This window comes from Mobula birostris, chromosome 10 (genome assembly GCF_030028105.1).
Source record: "Mobula birostris isolate sMobBir1 chromosome 10, sMobBir1.hap1, whole genome shotgun sequence".
NCBI lineage: Eukaryota > Metazoa > Chordata > Chondrichthyes > Myliobatiformes > Myliobatidae > Mobula > Mobula birostris.
In genome coordinates this window covers 64,827,230-64,845,765 of record NC_092379.1, presented here as the reverse complement: position 1 = coordinate 64,845,765, position 18,536 = coordinate 64,827,230, and the positions used below count along the sequence as shown (strand labels likewise).

The 18,536-nt window shown below is 42.0% G+C and overlaps 1 protein-coding gene across 1 annotated transcript in view; it reads left to right on the top strand.

Moving 5' to 3' along the window:
* Nucleotides 1-1,648: 1,648 nt before the first annotated feature.
* The window catches only part of LOC140204074 (sodium- and chloride-dependent neutral and basic amino acid transporter B(0+)-like), a 75,638-nt gene continuing 58,750 nt past the window's right edge, over nucleotides 1,649-18,536 (top strand). Inside the window, exons 1-5 of the mRNA XM_072270371.1 lie at nucleotides 1,649-1,750; nucleotides 1,956-2,109; nucleotides 8,705-8,836; nucleotides 10,229-10,396; nucleotides 13,558-13,696. Of these exons, the coding sequence (XP_072126472.1) occupies nucleotides 1,679-1,750; nucleotides 1,956-2,109; nucleotides 8,705-8,836; nucleotides 10,229-10,396; nucleotides 13,558-13,696 (665 nt within the window). The 5' untranslated portion in view covers nucleotides 1,649-1,678. The remainder of the gene's footprint in view (nucleotides 1,751-1,955; nucleotides 2,110-8,704; nucleotides 8,837-10,228; nucleotides 10,397-13,557; nucleotides 13,697-18,536) is intronic.

The following is an 18,536-nucleotide window of genomic DNA, read 5'->3' as shown; positions in this document are numbered from 1 at the left end:
AGTCAGGCCGGAGCCAGCACAACCGCCATCGTTGACGCAATCACCACTGGTGCTACGTAGATCACAGCGACGGACTCGACCGCCTGATAGGCTTAACCTGTAAATATACTTGTTGTAAATATTGTCAGTCACTTCACCCCGCGGGACTCTTTTTAAAAAAAGGAGGGGTGAATGTGGTAAACTATATATGTGTTGTGACTGGGTTAACTGTCTGGACACGGCCCTCTGCTGACTGCCGCTGTGGCTCCTCCCACAGTGTCCTGTATAAAGGTGTTTCGCCTTGCCCCTCCTCCTCAGATTTGGGGCAGACACTCACTGTGGAGGTCATATTGTACAGCGAATAAAAGGCTTTCAGTATTTTACCAAACCTCAGTCTTTTGGAGTTATTGAAGGTGCTTCACAAATGCCAGTCCTCTTCCCCCAAGTTAACAATTTTACAGTCTGGACAACATAAGAAATCCATTATTAATAGGCCAGTCATCTGTCTGTTAATATAGCAGACAGCAACATTAGCCACAAGTTTAAGAAAAATTAACTTCAAAATCTCCACTAGTAATTTGCACATCCTATGTGCCTTTGACACAGCATAAATACAGCCAATTCATGAAAGTAAACCAAAATCAGTTAATGTTGCATGTGATACCACTTGAAGGTAAAGGAAGTAATCTCAGAATACTTTGAAGAAACCAAATGCTCAAACTGTAATTTAAAAGTATAACTTTCATCATGTAAGTTACAGAGAAAGGTTGAACAATTTGGATCTTTATTCTTTGGAACGTAGAAGGTTAAGGGGGGACTTGATAGAGGTATTTAAAATTATGAGGGGGATAGATAGAGTTGACATGGATAGGCTTTTTCCATTGAGAGTGGGGGAGATTCAAACAAGAGGACAGGAGTTGAGAGTTAAAGGGCAAAAGTTTAGGGATAACCTGAGGGGGAACTTCTTTACTCAGAGAGTGGTAGCTGTGTGGAACGAGCTTCCAGCAGAAGTGGTTGAGGCAGGTTCGATGTTGTCGTTTAAAGTTAAACTGGACAGATATATGGACAGGAAACGAATGGAGGGTTATGGGCTGAATGCAGGTCGGTGGGACTAGGTGAGAGTAAGAGTTCGGCATGGACTAGAAGGGCCAAGATGGCCTGTTTCCGTGCTGTAATTGTTATATGGTTATATAGTTATAAAATGAACTCTGGCACTTTTAAATTCCTGCCATGTTATATAAAAAAATCTGACTTCTAATCAAGTGCAATGAGAGTTCTGCTTTGTCTGGGTTCTAAACTTATGCAGAAGTATTTGATAGTCTGTACTTCTAAATTCCAGATATTATCATATACATTTGTCCAATGAGCTGATGCAGATTAATTCACATTGCCACAAAGTGTTCTAAAACAAATAAAACAACCAGCAATCAAAAAATGTTGTTCTGACAGATCAAGCTATTAATGGTAGAAATAGTCTGAGAGTCTGAATGTCATGACCTGAGTAAACAGAGCTACACCCCTTTTCAGATTGCATAAAAGGCACTGGATTCCGAATGCCATTGAGTCTTTCATCAGGTGGAGCTCATTAATCCGTGAACAGAGTCCTGAAGCAGGAAAGAAAACAAAGGATTTTTTGATTAAGGTGCTGTCCAGAGGGTTTTCATCCACTATCTGCAAGTGGAACAATTATTGTTCAATAATGAACAAGGAGGAACTGACATTACCTGGCTTCTCACAGAGTGTTATCCAAACTCATATTCCAGAGAACATAGTGAGTATTTTTTATCAAAATGCGGCAGAAGGGTACTATTGATTTGGTATTTGTGAGTTGCAGAGGCTCTCTGTTGATTTTACGGTCAAAGCTAAGTAGACAGCAGCAGAATGTATTTGCAGTTTCTTAACATTCTACTTCTTGCGAGTGATATAGTTTGTTGAAGCCTGACATCAGATTCAGGTATTTCCTTTGCCTCCCCCAGGCTGTCACTGATGACAATGCGTCTCAAGGCGATGAGAATGTGGAGCGAGGAAACTGGTCTTCGAAGACTGACTACCTGCTCTCAATGATCGGCTATGCTGTGGGTCTGGGTAATGTTTGGCGATTCCCTTATCTGGCGTACAGGAATGGAGGAGGTAACGTAGAGAATCCAAAGAGCTGTGGTGGGAAAATAAGAAAACAAAAGAGAACTTGTCTGTGTTATACAGAATATTAAACTGACTGGACTGGAGATGCTATAACAGTAAAGGCTCTGTAGCTGAGCAGTCTAGGGATAAGGAAGAATTAAATGAATCCCTCAATTCTAAACTGTTGGATTAATTTAAATTTCACTTGTGGGACTACGAAATATTTTCATCTATAGATAGTAAAAATAAAATTAATATTAAAATTCTTCAATCAGTTCATTCCAGAAGAAAACTGACAATATCTGGGAATACTTAGAATGAGAATTTAAGTTTCTGAAAGACCGACTTTAATCACATCTCCACTTAAAGAGATTTGACTCCAGTTGGGACTAAGATACAGTATATCAAACAGATGGTATCTAAAACCAGAATGAATAGATCTTAGTAGGTGTGTAGAACATTTTATTTTTTACTTCTGAATATATTTTAAAGTATTGTTGCTAAAATGCGAAAACATATGTATCAGGCATGTTTATTATACAGCATCTGTATTTTTTTATCTGTCAGTTTCCTGAATCAGTCCCTGGGGCCCCTTGTATAGGTTGATGGGAAACACTCATAGCAACTTCACCAAATTAGAAACTAAGACACAAAACTACAAAAGTGTCACAACACAGTTGCTTGTTGTTTTGGGTCAGAGGAAGAGAATATTTACTTCCATCAGAGCATGTACTTTGCAAGGCAGGAATATGTATCGCTGGTTCTTTAAATGATTAGAATTGGAGTTGAGATGCAGTAATGTCCATTCATAGTATAATTTCTTTACCACTCAGCAGCAAACCAGCAAAGACTAAAGGCAAATTATTTAATGGAGAGATATATTAAATAAACTATATTTGTATATATCAACATAGAGGTACAAAAGATTATGAACTGCATGCAGTGATGGTTGCATAGCTCCTCAAATGATAAAATTGGGTATAAGCCCCACCTTTTGGAATCAGGTTACAGCACGTCCGTATGATTAATAAACAACCACTCAACTGAAAGCTTACAGGTTCACGTTCCTAAAGATCAAGTGTCCACATCCAAGTTGCTTTTGGATTAAATTTTTTGAAGAAATGGGAACAATTGGTAGATTCTCTAAATCAAGTTGAAAAAAAAATCACTTAAACCTTTCTTCTTACACAAACGTTCCTTGGATCACTAAGAAACTTTTCAAATGAATAAATCTTTGCATGTGATGTGTGATGTTCAACTTCAAATCAGGGTTTATGATGTGAAAACTTACAAGGTACAGGGATAGAATTGCTTCTGTTTGCTTCCCACAGTGAACGAAGCATGCATACAAGGGAGGGAACGTCGACTCAGATCATGGGAGGTCTGCGTCGGGCATTTTCATGCCTTACAAGGCGCAAACTGGAAGTCTGTGTGGGGCGCCACTCCTTGCACAGACTAGAGCAATGTGTGATTAAGTGCCTTGCTCAAGGGCACAAACACGGTGCCACAGCTGAGGCTCAAACTAGCAACCTTGAGGTAACTAGACGAATGCCTTAACCACTTGGCCACATACCCAACGTGCATACAAAGTACATTATATGTATGTCTAATCTGTCAAAGTCACAGTCTCTTGGTTTTCAAAAGATTTTGAGGCCCTGGTTAAGGTGCATAGCAGGTAGGAACAAATGAGTATAAGAAATGCAAGGGAACACCTTAAGGAAGAAATCAGGAGAACTCAAAGAAAGCATGAGGTTTCCCTAGCAAATGAGTTGAAGGAGAATCCGAGATTCTACAGATACGTTAAGAGCAAAAGGATTACAAGGGACAAAATTGATCCTCTGGAAGATCGGACTGGTAATCCATGCATGGAGCCAAAGGTGATGGGGAAATCTTAAGTGTACTTTTTACATTTATTTACTCGGGAGATGGACGCAGAGTCTTTAGAAGTGATGCATAGCAGAAGTGAGGTCATGGACTCTATACAGATTACAGAGGAGGAGATGTTTGCTGTCTTGAGACAAATTAAGGTGAATAAATCCTCAGGTAAGGATAGCTGAAGTTGTTACACTGTTTAAGAAAGGCTCTGAGAATTAACCAGGAAATTGTAGGCCAGAAGTGGGAAAGTTATTGGAAGGTATTCTAAGTGACCAGATTCATGAGTATTTGGATAGTCAGGGGCAGATTAGGGACAGTCAAAATGGGTTTCAGCATGGTAGGTCATGTCTAACCAATCTTATAGAGTTTTTTGAAGAAGTTACCAGGAAAGTTGATGAAGGCAAGGCAATTGATAAGGCCCCGTCTAGGAAGTTGGTCAGGAAGGTTCAGTTGCTTGGCATTTAAAATGAGGTAGTAAATTGGCTTAGACATTGGCTTTGTGGGAGAAGCCAGAGATAGTATTAGATGGCTGCCTTTCTGACTGGAGGCCTGTGACTAGTGGAGTGCTGCACGGATCAATTCTTGGTCCATTGTTGTTTGTCATCTATATCAATTATCTAGATGATAATGTGGTGAATGGGATCAGTAAATTTGTGGATGACAACAAGATTGGGGTTGTAGGGGGACAGCAAGGAGGAGCTTGCAGCAGGATTTAGACCAACTGAGAAAATGGGATGAACAAAGGGAGATGGAATTTAATGCAGACAAGTGCAAGGTGTTGTGCTTTGGGAGGACCCACCTAAACAGCAGTGAACAACAGGGCACTAAGGAGTGCGGTAGAACAAAGGGATCCGGAAATTCAGGTCTGTTATTTATTGAAAGTGGTGGCACAGATAGTTAGGGTCATAAAGAAAGCTTTTGACACATTGACCTTCATAAGTCAAGAATTGAGCGGGGGATGGGATGTTATGTTGAAATTGTATAAGACGTTGGTGAGGGCTAATTTGGAGTAGTGTGTACCGTTTTGGTCACCTACCTACAGGAAAGATGGAAATAAGGTTGAAAGAGAACAGAAAGAATTTACAAGGATGTTGCTGGGACTGGAGGAGCTGAATTATAAGGGAAGACTGTCATGGTCCGGATCGGGGTCTCTTTAAATTTACTTTGTTTATGTTAAGATCCGGACTGTTGACTCCCTGTTTCCCTTTGGTTCCCTGTTTTCCCGTGTCCCTCGGCCTTGGTGATTAGAGGCAATTTACTCTCGCTGAACCGGTAGTTTATAGTCTGTGGCTATCAGCTGTTCGGCGCGAGAGCATCTGCAAAGTCACCAAAGGTACGGTGTGCCCACATCATCTGGCCGGAGCAAGCCTAGTCTCCGCCCAAAGTGAGTGCCGGTAATTTGCCTTTCCTCACCGGAGTAACCCTGTCAAGTTACCTTGCCAAAGCGAGCCTGCAAAGTCTCCTCACCGAGGTGGGTCCATCAGTTAACCCGCCGGAGGGAATCAGGAACCGCTGTCTACTGTTCCCGGGCCAAGTCGAGAGCTCGCCACTACCCAGAGGCTCCAAGAAAAGTCCTGGTTCCGGGGGCATTCAAGTACCAAGTCAAGTCCTGGCCCTGGCGGCATCCAAGTTCCGAGTCGAGTCCCGTCCCTGGCGGCATCCAAGTTCCGAGTCGAGTCCTGTCCCTGGCGGCATCCGAGTTCCGAGTCGAGTCCTGGCCCTGGCGGCATCCACGTACCGTACCGAGTCGAGTCCCGTCCCTGGCGGCATCCAAGTTCCGAGTCAAGTCCTGGCCCTGGCGGTCTGTGATTCCTGTCCTACCCCCCTGTCTGAATCCCTTCTCTGCCCCACTCGCCTCTAGCCCTCATCTGCAGCCCTCGCCTGCACTTCGGTCTAGTTCTATTGCCGGGGCTAGATAGGTACTGTCTGGTGTGCTTTCGTGTTGGTCTTGTCTTGTCCTCGCCTCCCTGGGGTAAGTCAGGCCATCTTGCCGTTGCCCCACAGGAGGTCATGTCTTGTCTTGTCTGGTCCTTGCCTCCATGGGGTAAGTCAGGCCATCTTGCATTGCCCCGCGGGTGGTCATGTCTTGTCTTGTCTTGTTCTTGCCTCTGTGAGGTAAGTCAGGCCATCTTGCCGTTGCCTCACGGGGGGTCATGAGTCTCGGCCCTATGTCCTGTACCCAAGGAGAGGTCCCGGCTCTCTGTTCTGTGTGTGAGTCCCGGCCCTATGTCCTGTACTCAAGGAGGGATCCCGGCTCTGTGTTCTGTGTATGTGTCCATGGTTCCATGTACCTGCTCTCCTGAGACTGAGGGTCTGTTTTTCCATGTTTCTCCTCTCCCTAGCCCACGTCATGTCCATGCCTGGGGGTCCGAGCCCGAGGCAAGACCCAGGTACTGGGTCCTTGCCCAGTCCCTGGCTCGGAGTCCATACCGTAGCCTCTTCATGTCACCTCTAGTTCTGGGATCCTATTCCGAGTCCTAGCCCAGACCCTTGTCCCAGCCTAGTCGTAGTCCTGAGTCCTTGTCCTGTTCACTATTCCTGCTTCTGTCTTGCTCTCCTGGTATCAAACAATAAACTCCATTTAATTAACTCAGAAGATGTGTCTTGCATTTGGGTCCACCCTTGCTCCCAATGCCCCCCCATTGTGACAAAGACTGAATAGGTTAGGACTAATTCCTTAGAATGTAAAAGATTGGGGCAAAATTTGATAGAGATACAGTGTACAGAATTATGAGAGGTATAAATAAGGTAAATTCAAGCAGGCTTTTTCCACTGATGTTGGGTGGGTCATGGGCTAAGGGTGAAAGGTGAAATATCTAAGGAGAACATGAGAGGAATCCTCTTCACTCAGAGGGTCATGACAGTGTGGAACAAGCTGCAGCGCAAATGGTGTGACCTCAATTTCAACATATAAGAGAAGTTTGGACAGGTACATTGATGGGAGGGCATAGAGGACTAGGGTCTGGGTGCAGATTAAATGGTTGACCATGGACTAGATGGGCTGAGGAGTCTGTTTCTGTGCTGTACTTTTCTGTCCCTATGACTCTAATAAACAAACCTGCCTCTTAGGAAGTGTTGTAGAACAGAGGGACCTTGGAGTTCAAATCCATAGTTCCCTGAAAGTGAAGTTACAGGTAGACTGGGTAGTATAGAAGGCTTTAAAAAAAGAAGCTCTTGGCCCACTGGCCTTCAACAGCCATTGAGTATAAAAAGTGGGAAGTCGTGAGGTAGCTACACAATATATTGTTGAGACCACATCAGAGTAGTCACTCAATTTTAGCCACCTCTCTGTGGTTAGGCTATCAAGATTTATTGGACATAGGTTCAAGGTGAAAGGGGAAAGATTTAATAACAAATTGAGAAACAACATTTTCATACAAATGGATTGTACGTATGAGGAAATGGTTCAGCCAGGTACTACAACAAATTATAAAAGACAGTTGGACAGATACATAGACAGGAGACATTTAGAATGCTATGTGCCAAATGCTGGTAAATGGGATGGTTATAGATAAAAACAGGTTCGGAAAGAATTTAGGCAGAAGGAGCCAGGTGTTGGGAGGGGAGTGGAATGTAAAGTCAAGTGCTAGAAGGTGATACGTTGAATTATTTAAGGGAGGGATGGTTGGCAGATGGAAACAGCTAAGAGGGGGAATGGAAAAAGACACCCAGGTAGATAGATATAACAATGATGGGCAGATGAATCCAGGTGGGTGAGTGTAATGTACCTTGATAATGTGGAGAGGGAAAACGGGCACAGGGAATGGAAAAGGTGAACAAAATGAGAGAAAAAAACCTTGGTGGACCAGTAGGAGTGGGAAGCCAATGGGATGAACATGGATTCGCAAAACTTGGAATTTCAACCTAATTTTGTTAGGTCGCAGGATTTGCAATTGGGATGTGAAGTATTGTACTTGTAGTTTGCATTTGGCTGTGCTGTGGCTGTAGAGAAAGCCAAGAACAGACATGTCAGCATGGAAGTGGGAAGAAAAGTTGTGAAAACATGAAACTGGAAGCTCAAGATGGCAAGTCCTCCTCTAAACAGTAGCCTGGCCTAATCCTAGCCGGTGCGGGAGAGGCCTAATTTCTATCACAGTGAGTCACTGGATCAGATAATCAGAATTTCCATGAACACTGGCCAGTATGGCTTCTGTGCTCACTGACATAACTGCCAACATTCAGAGGATAAAGAATATGATTCCATTATAATTTCAATTTTCTACTGAATGTTTCTAAATCCTAGTTTTTTTCTGTGTTTACCATGTTATTTGCTCTGCCTTGTGATCTGAAATCACTGAACATACCAGAAGTAATCATTCATTTTAATGTTTAAATTCCTGCTCCTTTGACTTCAGTGATTTCAGCGAAATGTTCTGCACCTTGTGGTGAAAAATCTTCTATTGAGAGCAGAGTTTGAAGTCCCAGCTGCAGCCCTGACTCTGTAATAATATCCGTCAATATGAGTGTGTTGAAAGGGAAGCATTTTGTGCCAGATGTCATCTGAGGCTCTCAAGTAAACGCAAATGGGTTGTTGAGAGAAATGCAATGGCACAAAAGCACAACTGTACGCTGTGTCAGTTTTTTTGCTGTTCACTGCCCAAGTAAATTTGGAAGTGTCATTGGAAGTTAGTTCCTGAGGTAATAGGTGGTTTAAAATCTAATCTTCACTCCAAAACGTATGAATTAACATAGCTATACTAATATTCATTCAATCTTTTTCAACTTCTAGGAGCATTTCTTATTCCCTATTTTATCATGCTAATGCTCACTGGGATGCCACTGTTTTTCTTGGAGTGCTCCTTCGGACAATTTGCCAGCCTCGGACCAGTTGCAGTGTGGAAAGCAGTTCCAGTCTTGCAAGGTCAATGTTCACTTCACTGTATTGAATTTAACAGACGTTAAGATAATGCCTTCCTTTTTCACGTTTTCCTTACTAGCCCTTTGTTTTGGTGAATTTTGAAGCTCACCAACTGTGTGTGTTTTAGTGAGAGAGATGCAGACAGTGAAAAGACAAGCGAAATATTTTTCTCATTCTAATATCAAGATCCAACAATAGTGTTGTTTTTGCCACAGTTTATTATCGGTTAATTTAAATTACGTTAGCTTCAATTATTTAGATGGTGAATTTGGGATTCATTAGATCGCTGTATTGCATTTAAGATGTGCTAAATGTATTCCATTGAATGAGTAGTTCAATCATGTCCCAGCACATTTGTGTTTGTTGGGAATGAGAAGAACAGGGAAAGAAGAATATAAGTTCATCTACTTCTCAGGACCCTTTCTCTTTACCCTCAGCTGTATTCCCATCAAACTACTGACATCCCAGTTTGTCTTCCCGGCTCCCATATGTTCTTCTTCACAAGTGCATTTTACTACTTTTAAGCCTATTGTTACCAACCAGTTAAAATATACTTGTATCATTAACAAAACACAATTAGCTTCTACATTGTGGTGACATTCACTCTAACACACACCAGTATCTCCACTGACCCCCTGTCGTTCTATAAACTTCTCATCCAATGAAAACCATTGTCTTTGAACCTGGTGTAAACACCATTTCTTACTCACTAACCCCATCCCTCTCTATTCACAGCTTAAATCTGAACTTGGTATCACAGGTCGTCTGAGATCTCACATCTGCAACAGAACCAAGGCTGATTGCTTTTACCTTCATGATAGTTTGCCTTTGTTTGAACTCATCCATCTTTGTATGTAAATCCTCTATTTCAGTTCTTATCAGATTCTTATTTTCCATCTGCCATAAGGCTGAGCTCATCCAAAATACTGATTACATCCCAACTGTATCAAATCCCATCATCCGTGACCAACCTGCATTCCAATGTCCTTTACTCCATCATTTATCCCACTGTCTGCAACCACTAAACTACTTCCTCCCAACAACTCCCACTCTTTCTATCAATATTTTCTTTATTTTTGGTAATTACTTCTGCAAAGTACCATTTAAAAAATTGACGTGGCATTACAGAATGTGAGATAATTCTGAAAACTAATGTTAACATTAAAAAAAAGGCAACATACCCTACAATTCCATTCAACTCCCCACCATAACGTAGATAACTGCCTCCAACCATCTCAGTTCCCTGATTGCCAATTCAATCTCTCACACCTCACCTGCTCCCTCACTTCAGGGAGATACATGAAAGATGGCATGAATGCCCAGCAGCATACATGGTATGTCTACTTCTAATGAATAGTTTCTAATTAAAATTTTCTTTTTACAATTAATTTTAAGGTGTGGGCATTACTATGGTCCTGATATCAGCACTTGTGGCCATTTATTACAACTGCATCGTTGCCTACAGTTTGTTCTACCTGTTTGCCTCCTTCCAATCCCCTCTGCCGTGGGCAGACTGCTTCAGCTGGTGGGGAGCAGATGAAACCTGCAGCAGGACACCAAAAGGTACCCTGCTTACTTCTTTTTGCTGATGTGCGCAAACACAGATCAATCATTTTTTCAGTTTGTATGAGTGAATGAGTAAAAGCTGAATATAATCACCAGTTTAATTTTCATTTTGCTGGCAGTCAGATATGCAGGATATAAAACTGATAGCAGATGAGATCACATCAGTTAACAACCATGCACGTAGGTGAAAATCTGGTTCTTTAGACAGGCACAGACTCACTCCGAATGTACAGTGAAATGTGCAGCAGTCTACAAAGAGGTTATCATCATTTCCATCTATTTCTGAAACGGAAAAGAAGCAAAAAGAGAAACTCACACCCATTTCTTTGGAAACATCAACTACAAAAGCGATTACTAAAGCGATCTTTACCTGGTATAAAAACCTTCAACAGCCTCCAGGCCACTATCCAACCCCACCTGTTGGATAGTGGGGTGAAGATCTGCTACATTGGTCAACATTTGGAGAAACCCTTGAACAGAATATTCCATGCATATTAAAAAGCAAGAAACTAAAGATGCTGGAAAATACTGAAGTGATTTTGCAGATCAGGCATCATCTTCAATCTGTTTCCCTCATTAGGGATGTATTGTCTGCTGAGTATTTCCAGGAATTTCTGAGTTAGTTTTTTAATCCCATTGATATATGTCACACAATTGGAACCAGATGATCCACACAGTCATTCACTGTGTACTCCTCAGCATAAGTGTGGGAGTCAGAAGCAACAAAATTTCCACTGGATGAACTCAATGGGTCAATCAGCATCTGTGGGAGGAAAGGAATCGTTGATGGTTTGAGTCAAAACCCTGCAGCAGGACTCCAGTTACTGAAGGGAATCAAAAGCCCCCTATATATCTCCCTGCCCATATCAACCATTTTTGCCACATCCTTCAGGAATGAAATCATTACCTCAGGAATGAAATAGATCCTTCAGGAATGAAATCAAACATTCTTGCCACATCCTTCAGGAATGAAAGGGCAGTGACTAACTCAGATAGAGATGAAGTAAATTCTTCCTATCGAAAGTTGATACCACTATTTTGTTACTCTGATGAGTAGATGGCTCACAGGCTGTAAACATTTTCTGTTAGCTTCAAGAGTTACAGTGAACCAAAGAAAGAGTGCACTCATATTCTTTGGAAGGTGACAGGTCAATTCTTTGTTCCCTTCACTGTCAGATTTTACTGCCTGAAGATATCAGGAAGCTAGTTTGGGAGGCTGGCAGGATCCTAACTCTGCAGGAAAAGCTAACATGAATGACTCAACAAGTCAAAGAAACTCATTAGGTAGCTGGTATACTTCTCACCATATTCAGCAGAAACCTCATGACAAAACCACAGTCCTACTCTTAGGTTGAGTCTGTTAACCTTTGTCAATGTTTTTACAATCATTTGAGGAATCTTCCATTTTGTTTTTTTGCGTCAAAGTGGATCACAGGGCACAATGCATGTTACATACAAACATTAATAAATATTCCTAATAAGGGGGTTTCATAGCAAGTTACAGGATATGGTCTCATACCCAAGTGTGCAGAGCCATGTAGCAGGTCCATTGTGATACATCTGGTGCAAAATAAAATATGTGAATAGAATACACTGTAACTTATGAGCCTTCTGTAAAACTTGGGGTTGACAGCAAAGTGTCTCATACTTCTAAGGGATTTGGATTTAAATATAGATTTAAGAAGTTTACTAATGAAATCAAATCTGGCAGAGGTTAATAATGAGGAAGTTCTAGGCTATAGAAAGACATCAATAGGTTGTTCAGGTGGCACAAAAGTAACAAATGGAATTCAATCCAAAGAATCTGAGGCAGTGCATTTGGGGAGGGCAATACACATTAAATGGTTATTAAATGTACTGAGAACTGTAACGGATTTGAGTACGGGTCCACAACTCCCTGAAGACAAGCAGTGAAGTAGGTGAGGTACTTAAGGGGGTGTAGTATGCAGGGGTAATACAGATCTCTCCGCATCCAGAAAGATAGCGTTTCAGGTCTATGAGGAATTTGCCCTGGCTTAGTTTTCCCTGAAGCAAAGGAGATACGTGGGTTTGGGGAGGGGTCAGAAATATTTGGTTAGAAAAGCTGGCAGAGCCAGACATATCACCATATTTAATAAAAGCATCTGTATGATTATCTGAAGAACCATAGCCAGCAATATAAGTGCATATTGATGGGGTTTAATGCAATATGACCAGTACTCTGGAATGTGTGTAGTCTGGCACATTATTAAACATAATATACAGGGTGATTTGGGAGACGTACTGTCAACATAGAATACATGAAACACATAGGGGACTGTAATCCGTAGGTACACCTTGAAGTCTGTTTCTCTACAATATGTGTTTTGTAATGAATGTGATGTACTGTTATAATGGAGCCACTTATATTCTCTTTAGATTGCCATCTGAAATCAAATAACAGCCCATCAGAGATTTGCCGTAGTTGGACCCTGCATACTGTTCTGATTGCCACACTACAAAAAAGATGTGGAGGCTCAAAAGAGGGTTAGAAGAGGTTTATCAGGTTATTGCCTGGAATGGAGAGTATGGGTTACAGAAACTTTTAGAAAAACTTGGATTGTTTTCTCTGGAGGCTGGGGGGGGGGGGGGGTGAGGGGGAGAGGGGTTGACCTGATAGAAATATATAACATTAGGAAAGGCAGTGATAGGACAGGTAATCACAGTTTTCATCCCTACCTGGAAATGTCAAATACTAGAGGGCATTGGTTTCAGGTGAGAGGGGAAACGTTTACAGGAAATTTATGAGACAATTTTTGTTAATACAGACTAGTATTTCCCAGGAATGCGCTGCAGGGTAAGTGGTGAAAGCAGATATCATAACAATGATTCAGATACATTGAGTCAGACACATGAACAGGCAGCAAGTAGTGAGATGTACTCAGATGGGATTAGTACCGTGGCATTATGGTTCATGCAGATATGATGAGCAGAAGGGCTTGCTCCTCCGCTGTACAGCTCTGTATTCTATTTTTATGCTCTTACTCAGTGTCGTGTATGAGATCATACTGTTTAATCATCTTCTGTGTTTCCAACTTATGAGAGTGAAAAAAATGCCTGACTTCAGAGCACTTTGAGACATTCACACATTAGATGACAATGCGTTTAAATATCTTTATTTCACATTCCACATCTTCTAGGTCCACTCTGCAATATCACATTGGACAATGAATATTTTGAAATTGTTAATTCAACATGGCTGGAAGAAAACAATGTAACTTGCATAAACGGATCAAAAATTGATGTTTCTCACCAGGCTCCAAGTGAGCAATACTGGGAGTAAGTAATTCGCCGCAGAGTGCAGCACCGTTAGTTTACTCTGGGAAGCACGAATATCTTGTTTAATGAGTAGATACCTGATAGATTTAAATACAAATATGACTAACATTGGAAGATGCTTTATCCAACCCACTTTATTGTAACAGTGATTTGTAAGATAAGTCAATTATGTCAAGTCAGCTCTGTGGGGTCTCTGAACTCACTGCTTACACACACTTTGCACTGCCAGGTTTTCAGATATGTGACTTAATAATTTCATTCAATCATTGTGACAAAAACAATTCAGCATAAATATGAATAAGTCAAGACAGTACATGCCACAAATGCATTAAAATATTCTGTAACTTCAAGTTAATGGAAATGAATCTTGCTGGTAGGAGATCTTTTCTAGCCATGCTTTCTTGATTACCTCCACACTTTAAATATCTCTACTCCCCTCTAATGTTTTTACCATTTAACTGTTAACATTTCAGTTAGATTTAGAACTCCCCAGATTATCTGGCAATGATCGAAATCCAAGATTTACTGAGTGTGAAGTAACAGCATACCTGCTAATGTGCTTTACCAGGGACTTCACAGGGAGTCCAACAGTGAGGTCTAGTCCAGATGGGTTAACTTGTCTGATCTTGAGCTGGGTCAAACTTGGAAAAGAACTGGAGATCCTATCTAATTTCGCAGAGGTTTAGATCTGCAGATTAGTAAGCAAAGATGAAGCTTAACTTTTTCTCATCATTTGGAATAATATGTTAGTAGAACATAGAACATAGAACATAGAATAGTACAGCACAGTACAGGCCCTTCGGCCCACAATGTTGTGCCGACCCTCAAACCCTGCCTCCCATATAAGCCTCCCCCGAAACTTAAATTCCTCCATATACCTGTCTAGTAGTCTATTAAATTTCACTAGTGTATCTGCCTCCACCACTGATTCAGGCAGTGCATTCCGCGCACCAACCACTCTCTGAGTTAAAAACCTTCCTCTAATATCTCCCTTGAACTTCCCACCCCTTACCTTAAAGCCATGTCCTCTTGTATTGAACAGTGGTGCCCTGGGGAAGAGGCACTGGTTGTCCACTCTATCTATTCCTCTTAACATCTTGTATACCTCTATCATGTTTCCTCTCATCTTCCTTCTCTCCAAAGAGTAAAGCCCTAGCTCCCTTAATCTCTGATCATAATCCATACTCTCTAAACCAGACAGCATCCTGTTCAATCTCCTTTGTACCCTTTCCAATACTTCCACATCCTTCCAATAGTGAGGCGACCAGAACTGGACACAGTACTCCAAGTGTGGACTAACCAGAGTTTTATAGAGTGCATCATTACCTCACGACTCTTAAACTCTATCCCTCAACTTACGAAGGCTAACACCCCATAATCTTTCTTAACTACCCTATCTACCTGTGAGGCAACTTTCAGGGATCTGTGGACATGTACACCAGATCCCTCTGCTCCTCCACACTACCAAGTATCCTGCCATTTACTTTGTTCCCTGTCTTGGAGTTTGTCCTTCCAAAGTGTACCATCTCACACTTCTCCGGGTTGAACTCCATCTGCCACTTCTCAGCCCACTTCTGCATCCTATCAATGTCTCTCTGCAATCTTCGACAATCCTCTACACTATCCACAACACCACCAACCTTTGTGTCATCTGCAAACTTGCCAACTCACCCTTCTACCCCGACATCCAGGTCGTTCATAAAAATCATGAAAAGTAGAGGTCCCAGAACAGATCCTTGTTGGACATCACTTGTCACAACCCTCCAGTCCGAATGTACTCCCTCCACCACAACCCTCCGCCGTCTGCAGGCAAGCCAGTTCTGAATCCACCTGGCCAAACCTCCCTGGATCCCATGCCTTCTGACTTTCTGAATAAGCCTACTGTGTGGAACCTTGTCAAATGCCTTACTAAAATCCATGTAGATCACATCCACTGCACTACCCTCATCTATATGCCTGGTCACCTCCTCAAAGAACTCTATCAGGCTTGTTAGACACGATCTGCCCTGTACAAAGCCATGCTGACTGTTTCTCTAAATGCCCATAGATCCTATCTCTAAGAATCTTTTCCAACAGCTTTCCCACCACAGATGTAAGGCTCACTGGTCTATAAGTACCTGGACTACCCCTACTACCTTTTTGAAAAGGAGACAACATTCACCTCTCTCCAGTCCTCCAGTACCATTCCCGTGGACAACGAGGATATAAAGATCCTAGCCAGAGGCTCAGCAATCTCTTCCCTCGCCCCGTGGAGCAGCCTGGGGAATATTCCATCAGGCTGCAGGGACTTAAATGTCTTAATGTATTTTAATAACTCCAACACCTCCTCTCTCTTAATATCAACATGCTCCAGAACATCAACCTCACTCATATTGTCCTCACCGTCATCAAGTTCCCTCTCATCGGTGATTACCGAAGAGAAGTATTCATTGAGGGCCTCGCTCACTTCCACAGCCTCCAGGCGCATCTTCCCACCTTTATCCCTAATTAGTCCTACCTTCACTCCTGTCATCCTTTTGTTCTTCACATAATTGAAGAATGCCTTGGGGTTTTCCTTTACCCTACTCACCAAGGCCTTCTCATGCCCCCTTCTTGCTCTCCTCAGCCCCTTAAGCTCCGTTCTTGCTTCCCTATATTCCTCAATAGACCCATCTGATCCTTGCTTCCTAAACCTCATGTATGCTGCTTCTTCCACCTGACTAGATTTTCTACCTCACTTGTCACCCATGGTTCCTTCACCCTACCATTCTTTATCTTCCCCACCAGGACAAATTTATCCCTAACATCCTGCAAGAGATCTCTAAACATCGACCACATGTCCAGAGGACATTTCCCTGCAAAAACAACATCCCAATTCACACCCGCAGGTTCTAGCCTTATAGCCTCACAATTTGCCCTTCCCCAATTAAAAATTTTCCTGTTCTGTCTGATTCTATCCTTTTCCATGATAATGCTAAAGGCCAGGGAGCGGTGGTCACTGTCCCCCAGATGCTCACCCACTGAGAGATCTGTGACCTGACCCGGTTCGTTAACTAATACTAGATCTATTATGGCATTCCCCCTAGTTGGCCTGTCAACATACTGTGACAGGAATCCATCCTGGATACACTTAACAAACTCTGCCCCATCTAAATCCTTGGAACTAATCAGATGCCAATCAATATTAGGGAAGTTAAAGTCACCCATGATAACAACCCTGTTATTTTTGCACCTTTCCAAAATCTGACTCCTAGTCTGCTCCTCTGTTGCTACCAGGGGGCCTATAGAATACTCCCAATAGAGTGACTGCGCCCTTCCTTTTCCTGACTTCCAGCCATACTGACTCAAAAGAGGATCCTGATACATTACCCACCCTTTCTGTAGCTGTAATAGTATCCCTGACCAGTAATGACACCCCTCCTCCCCTTTTCCCCCCTCTCTATCCCTTTTCAAGCACTGAAATCCAGGAATATTGAGAATCTATTCCTGCCCTGGTGCCAGCCAAGTCTCTGTAATGGCCACTACACCTCAATTCCATGTATGTATCCAATCTCTCAGTTCATCACCTTTGTTCCTGATGCTTCTTGCATTGAGGTACACACACTTTAGCCCTTCTACCTTACCACCTTTATACCCTTTATTCTGCTTCTCTTTCCTCAATGCCTCTCTATACATTAGATCTGGCTTTACTCCATGCACTTCCTCCACTGCTCTATCGCTCCGGGTCCCATTCCCCTTGCAAATTAGTTTAAAACCTCCTGTACCATGCTAGCAAACCTACCTGCAAGGATACTGCTCCCCCTCGAGTTCAGGTGCAACCCATCCAATCTGTACAGGTCCCACCTTCCCCAGAAGAGATCCCAATGATCTAAAAATCTAAAACCCTGCCCCCTGCACCAACTCCTCAGCCACGCATTCAACTGCCATTTCCTCCAATTCTTACCATCACTATCATGTAGCACTGGCTGTGTGATAATTAAACAATTAATCATTTAATTGTTTTAATTATGTGAATATTTTAATTATTTCAATTTTTCTGAGCGCTAGCATGTTGATGTTTACAATAATCATAATCTTTTAAGGATTTGTTTCAATTTGACTGGAATTTAAATGACGGTAACATTTAAATAGAACATAAGCATGCTCTAAAATTCCCTTCAGTGGAGTTATGGGGACAAAGCCTCTGCATAATGTAACCTTATCACCCAACTCAAGTGAATAGAGGTCAATAAAAGTAATTCCTCCACCTCTTGAACAAGATGTTCCAGCTCTGCAGGGTCTGTGGACAAATTCTGGGTGGCAGGTTGAGTCAAACAAGACCCAGTTCATATTGAGAAAAGAGAGTGCAAATGCTGAAAAATAAACAGGATTGATGCAGGGTCTTGCCCGAAAACACTGAGTGGCCATTTCCCTTCACAGATGCTGCTTGACCTGCTGAATTCCTCCAGTAGTTTGGTTTTTTGATTCAGTTCATGTTTTCTGTAAAATTCCATCATTTGATATTCACATTAATATCGCATCATTAATAGAGATAAATTTCCATGATTAGTTTAACCACAAGTCATGCAAATCTAAGGACAATGACAGGAAAGCTGGAATGCTATTGATTTTATTTCACCTAATATTTCAGATCATCCTATGGACTTCCTTCTTCAATAGTAGTAGTAGAGAAATTGAAAATAGAAAGGAAACAATATTATTTCAAATTTAATATCCATCCTGTTAATAATTTATTTTGGAAATATTAATCTCCTCAATGGAAAATTATTTTGGCCTGTAAAACATATGCTAAAGTGACAATTCTGTGAGGATCGGTATCTGTCTGCACCATTGCTATCAATGCCTGCCTTGCACACCACAC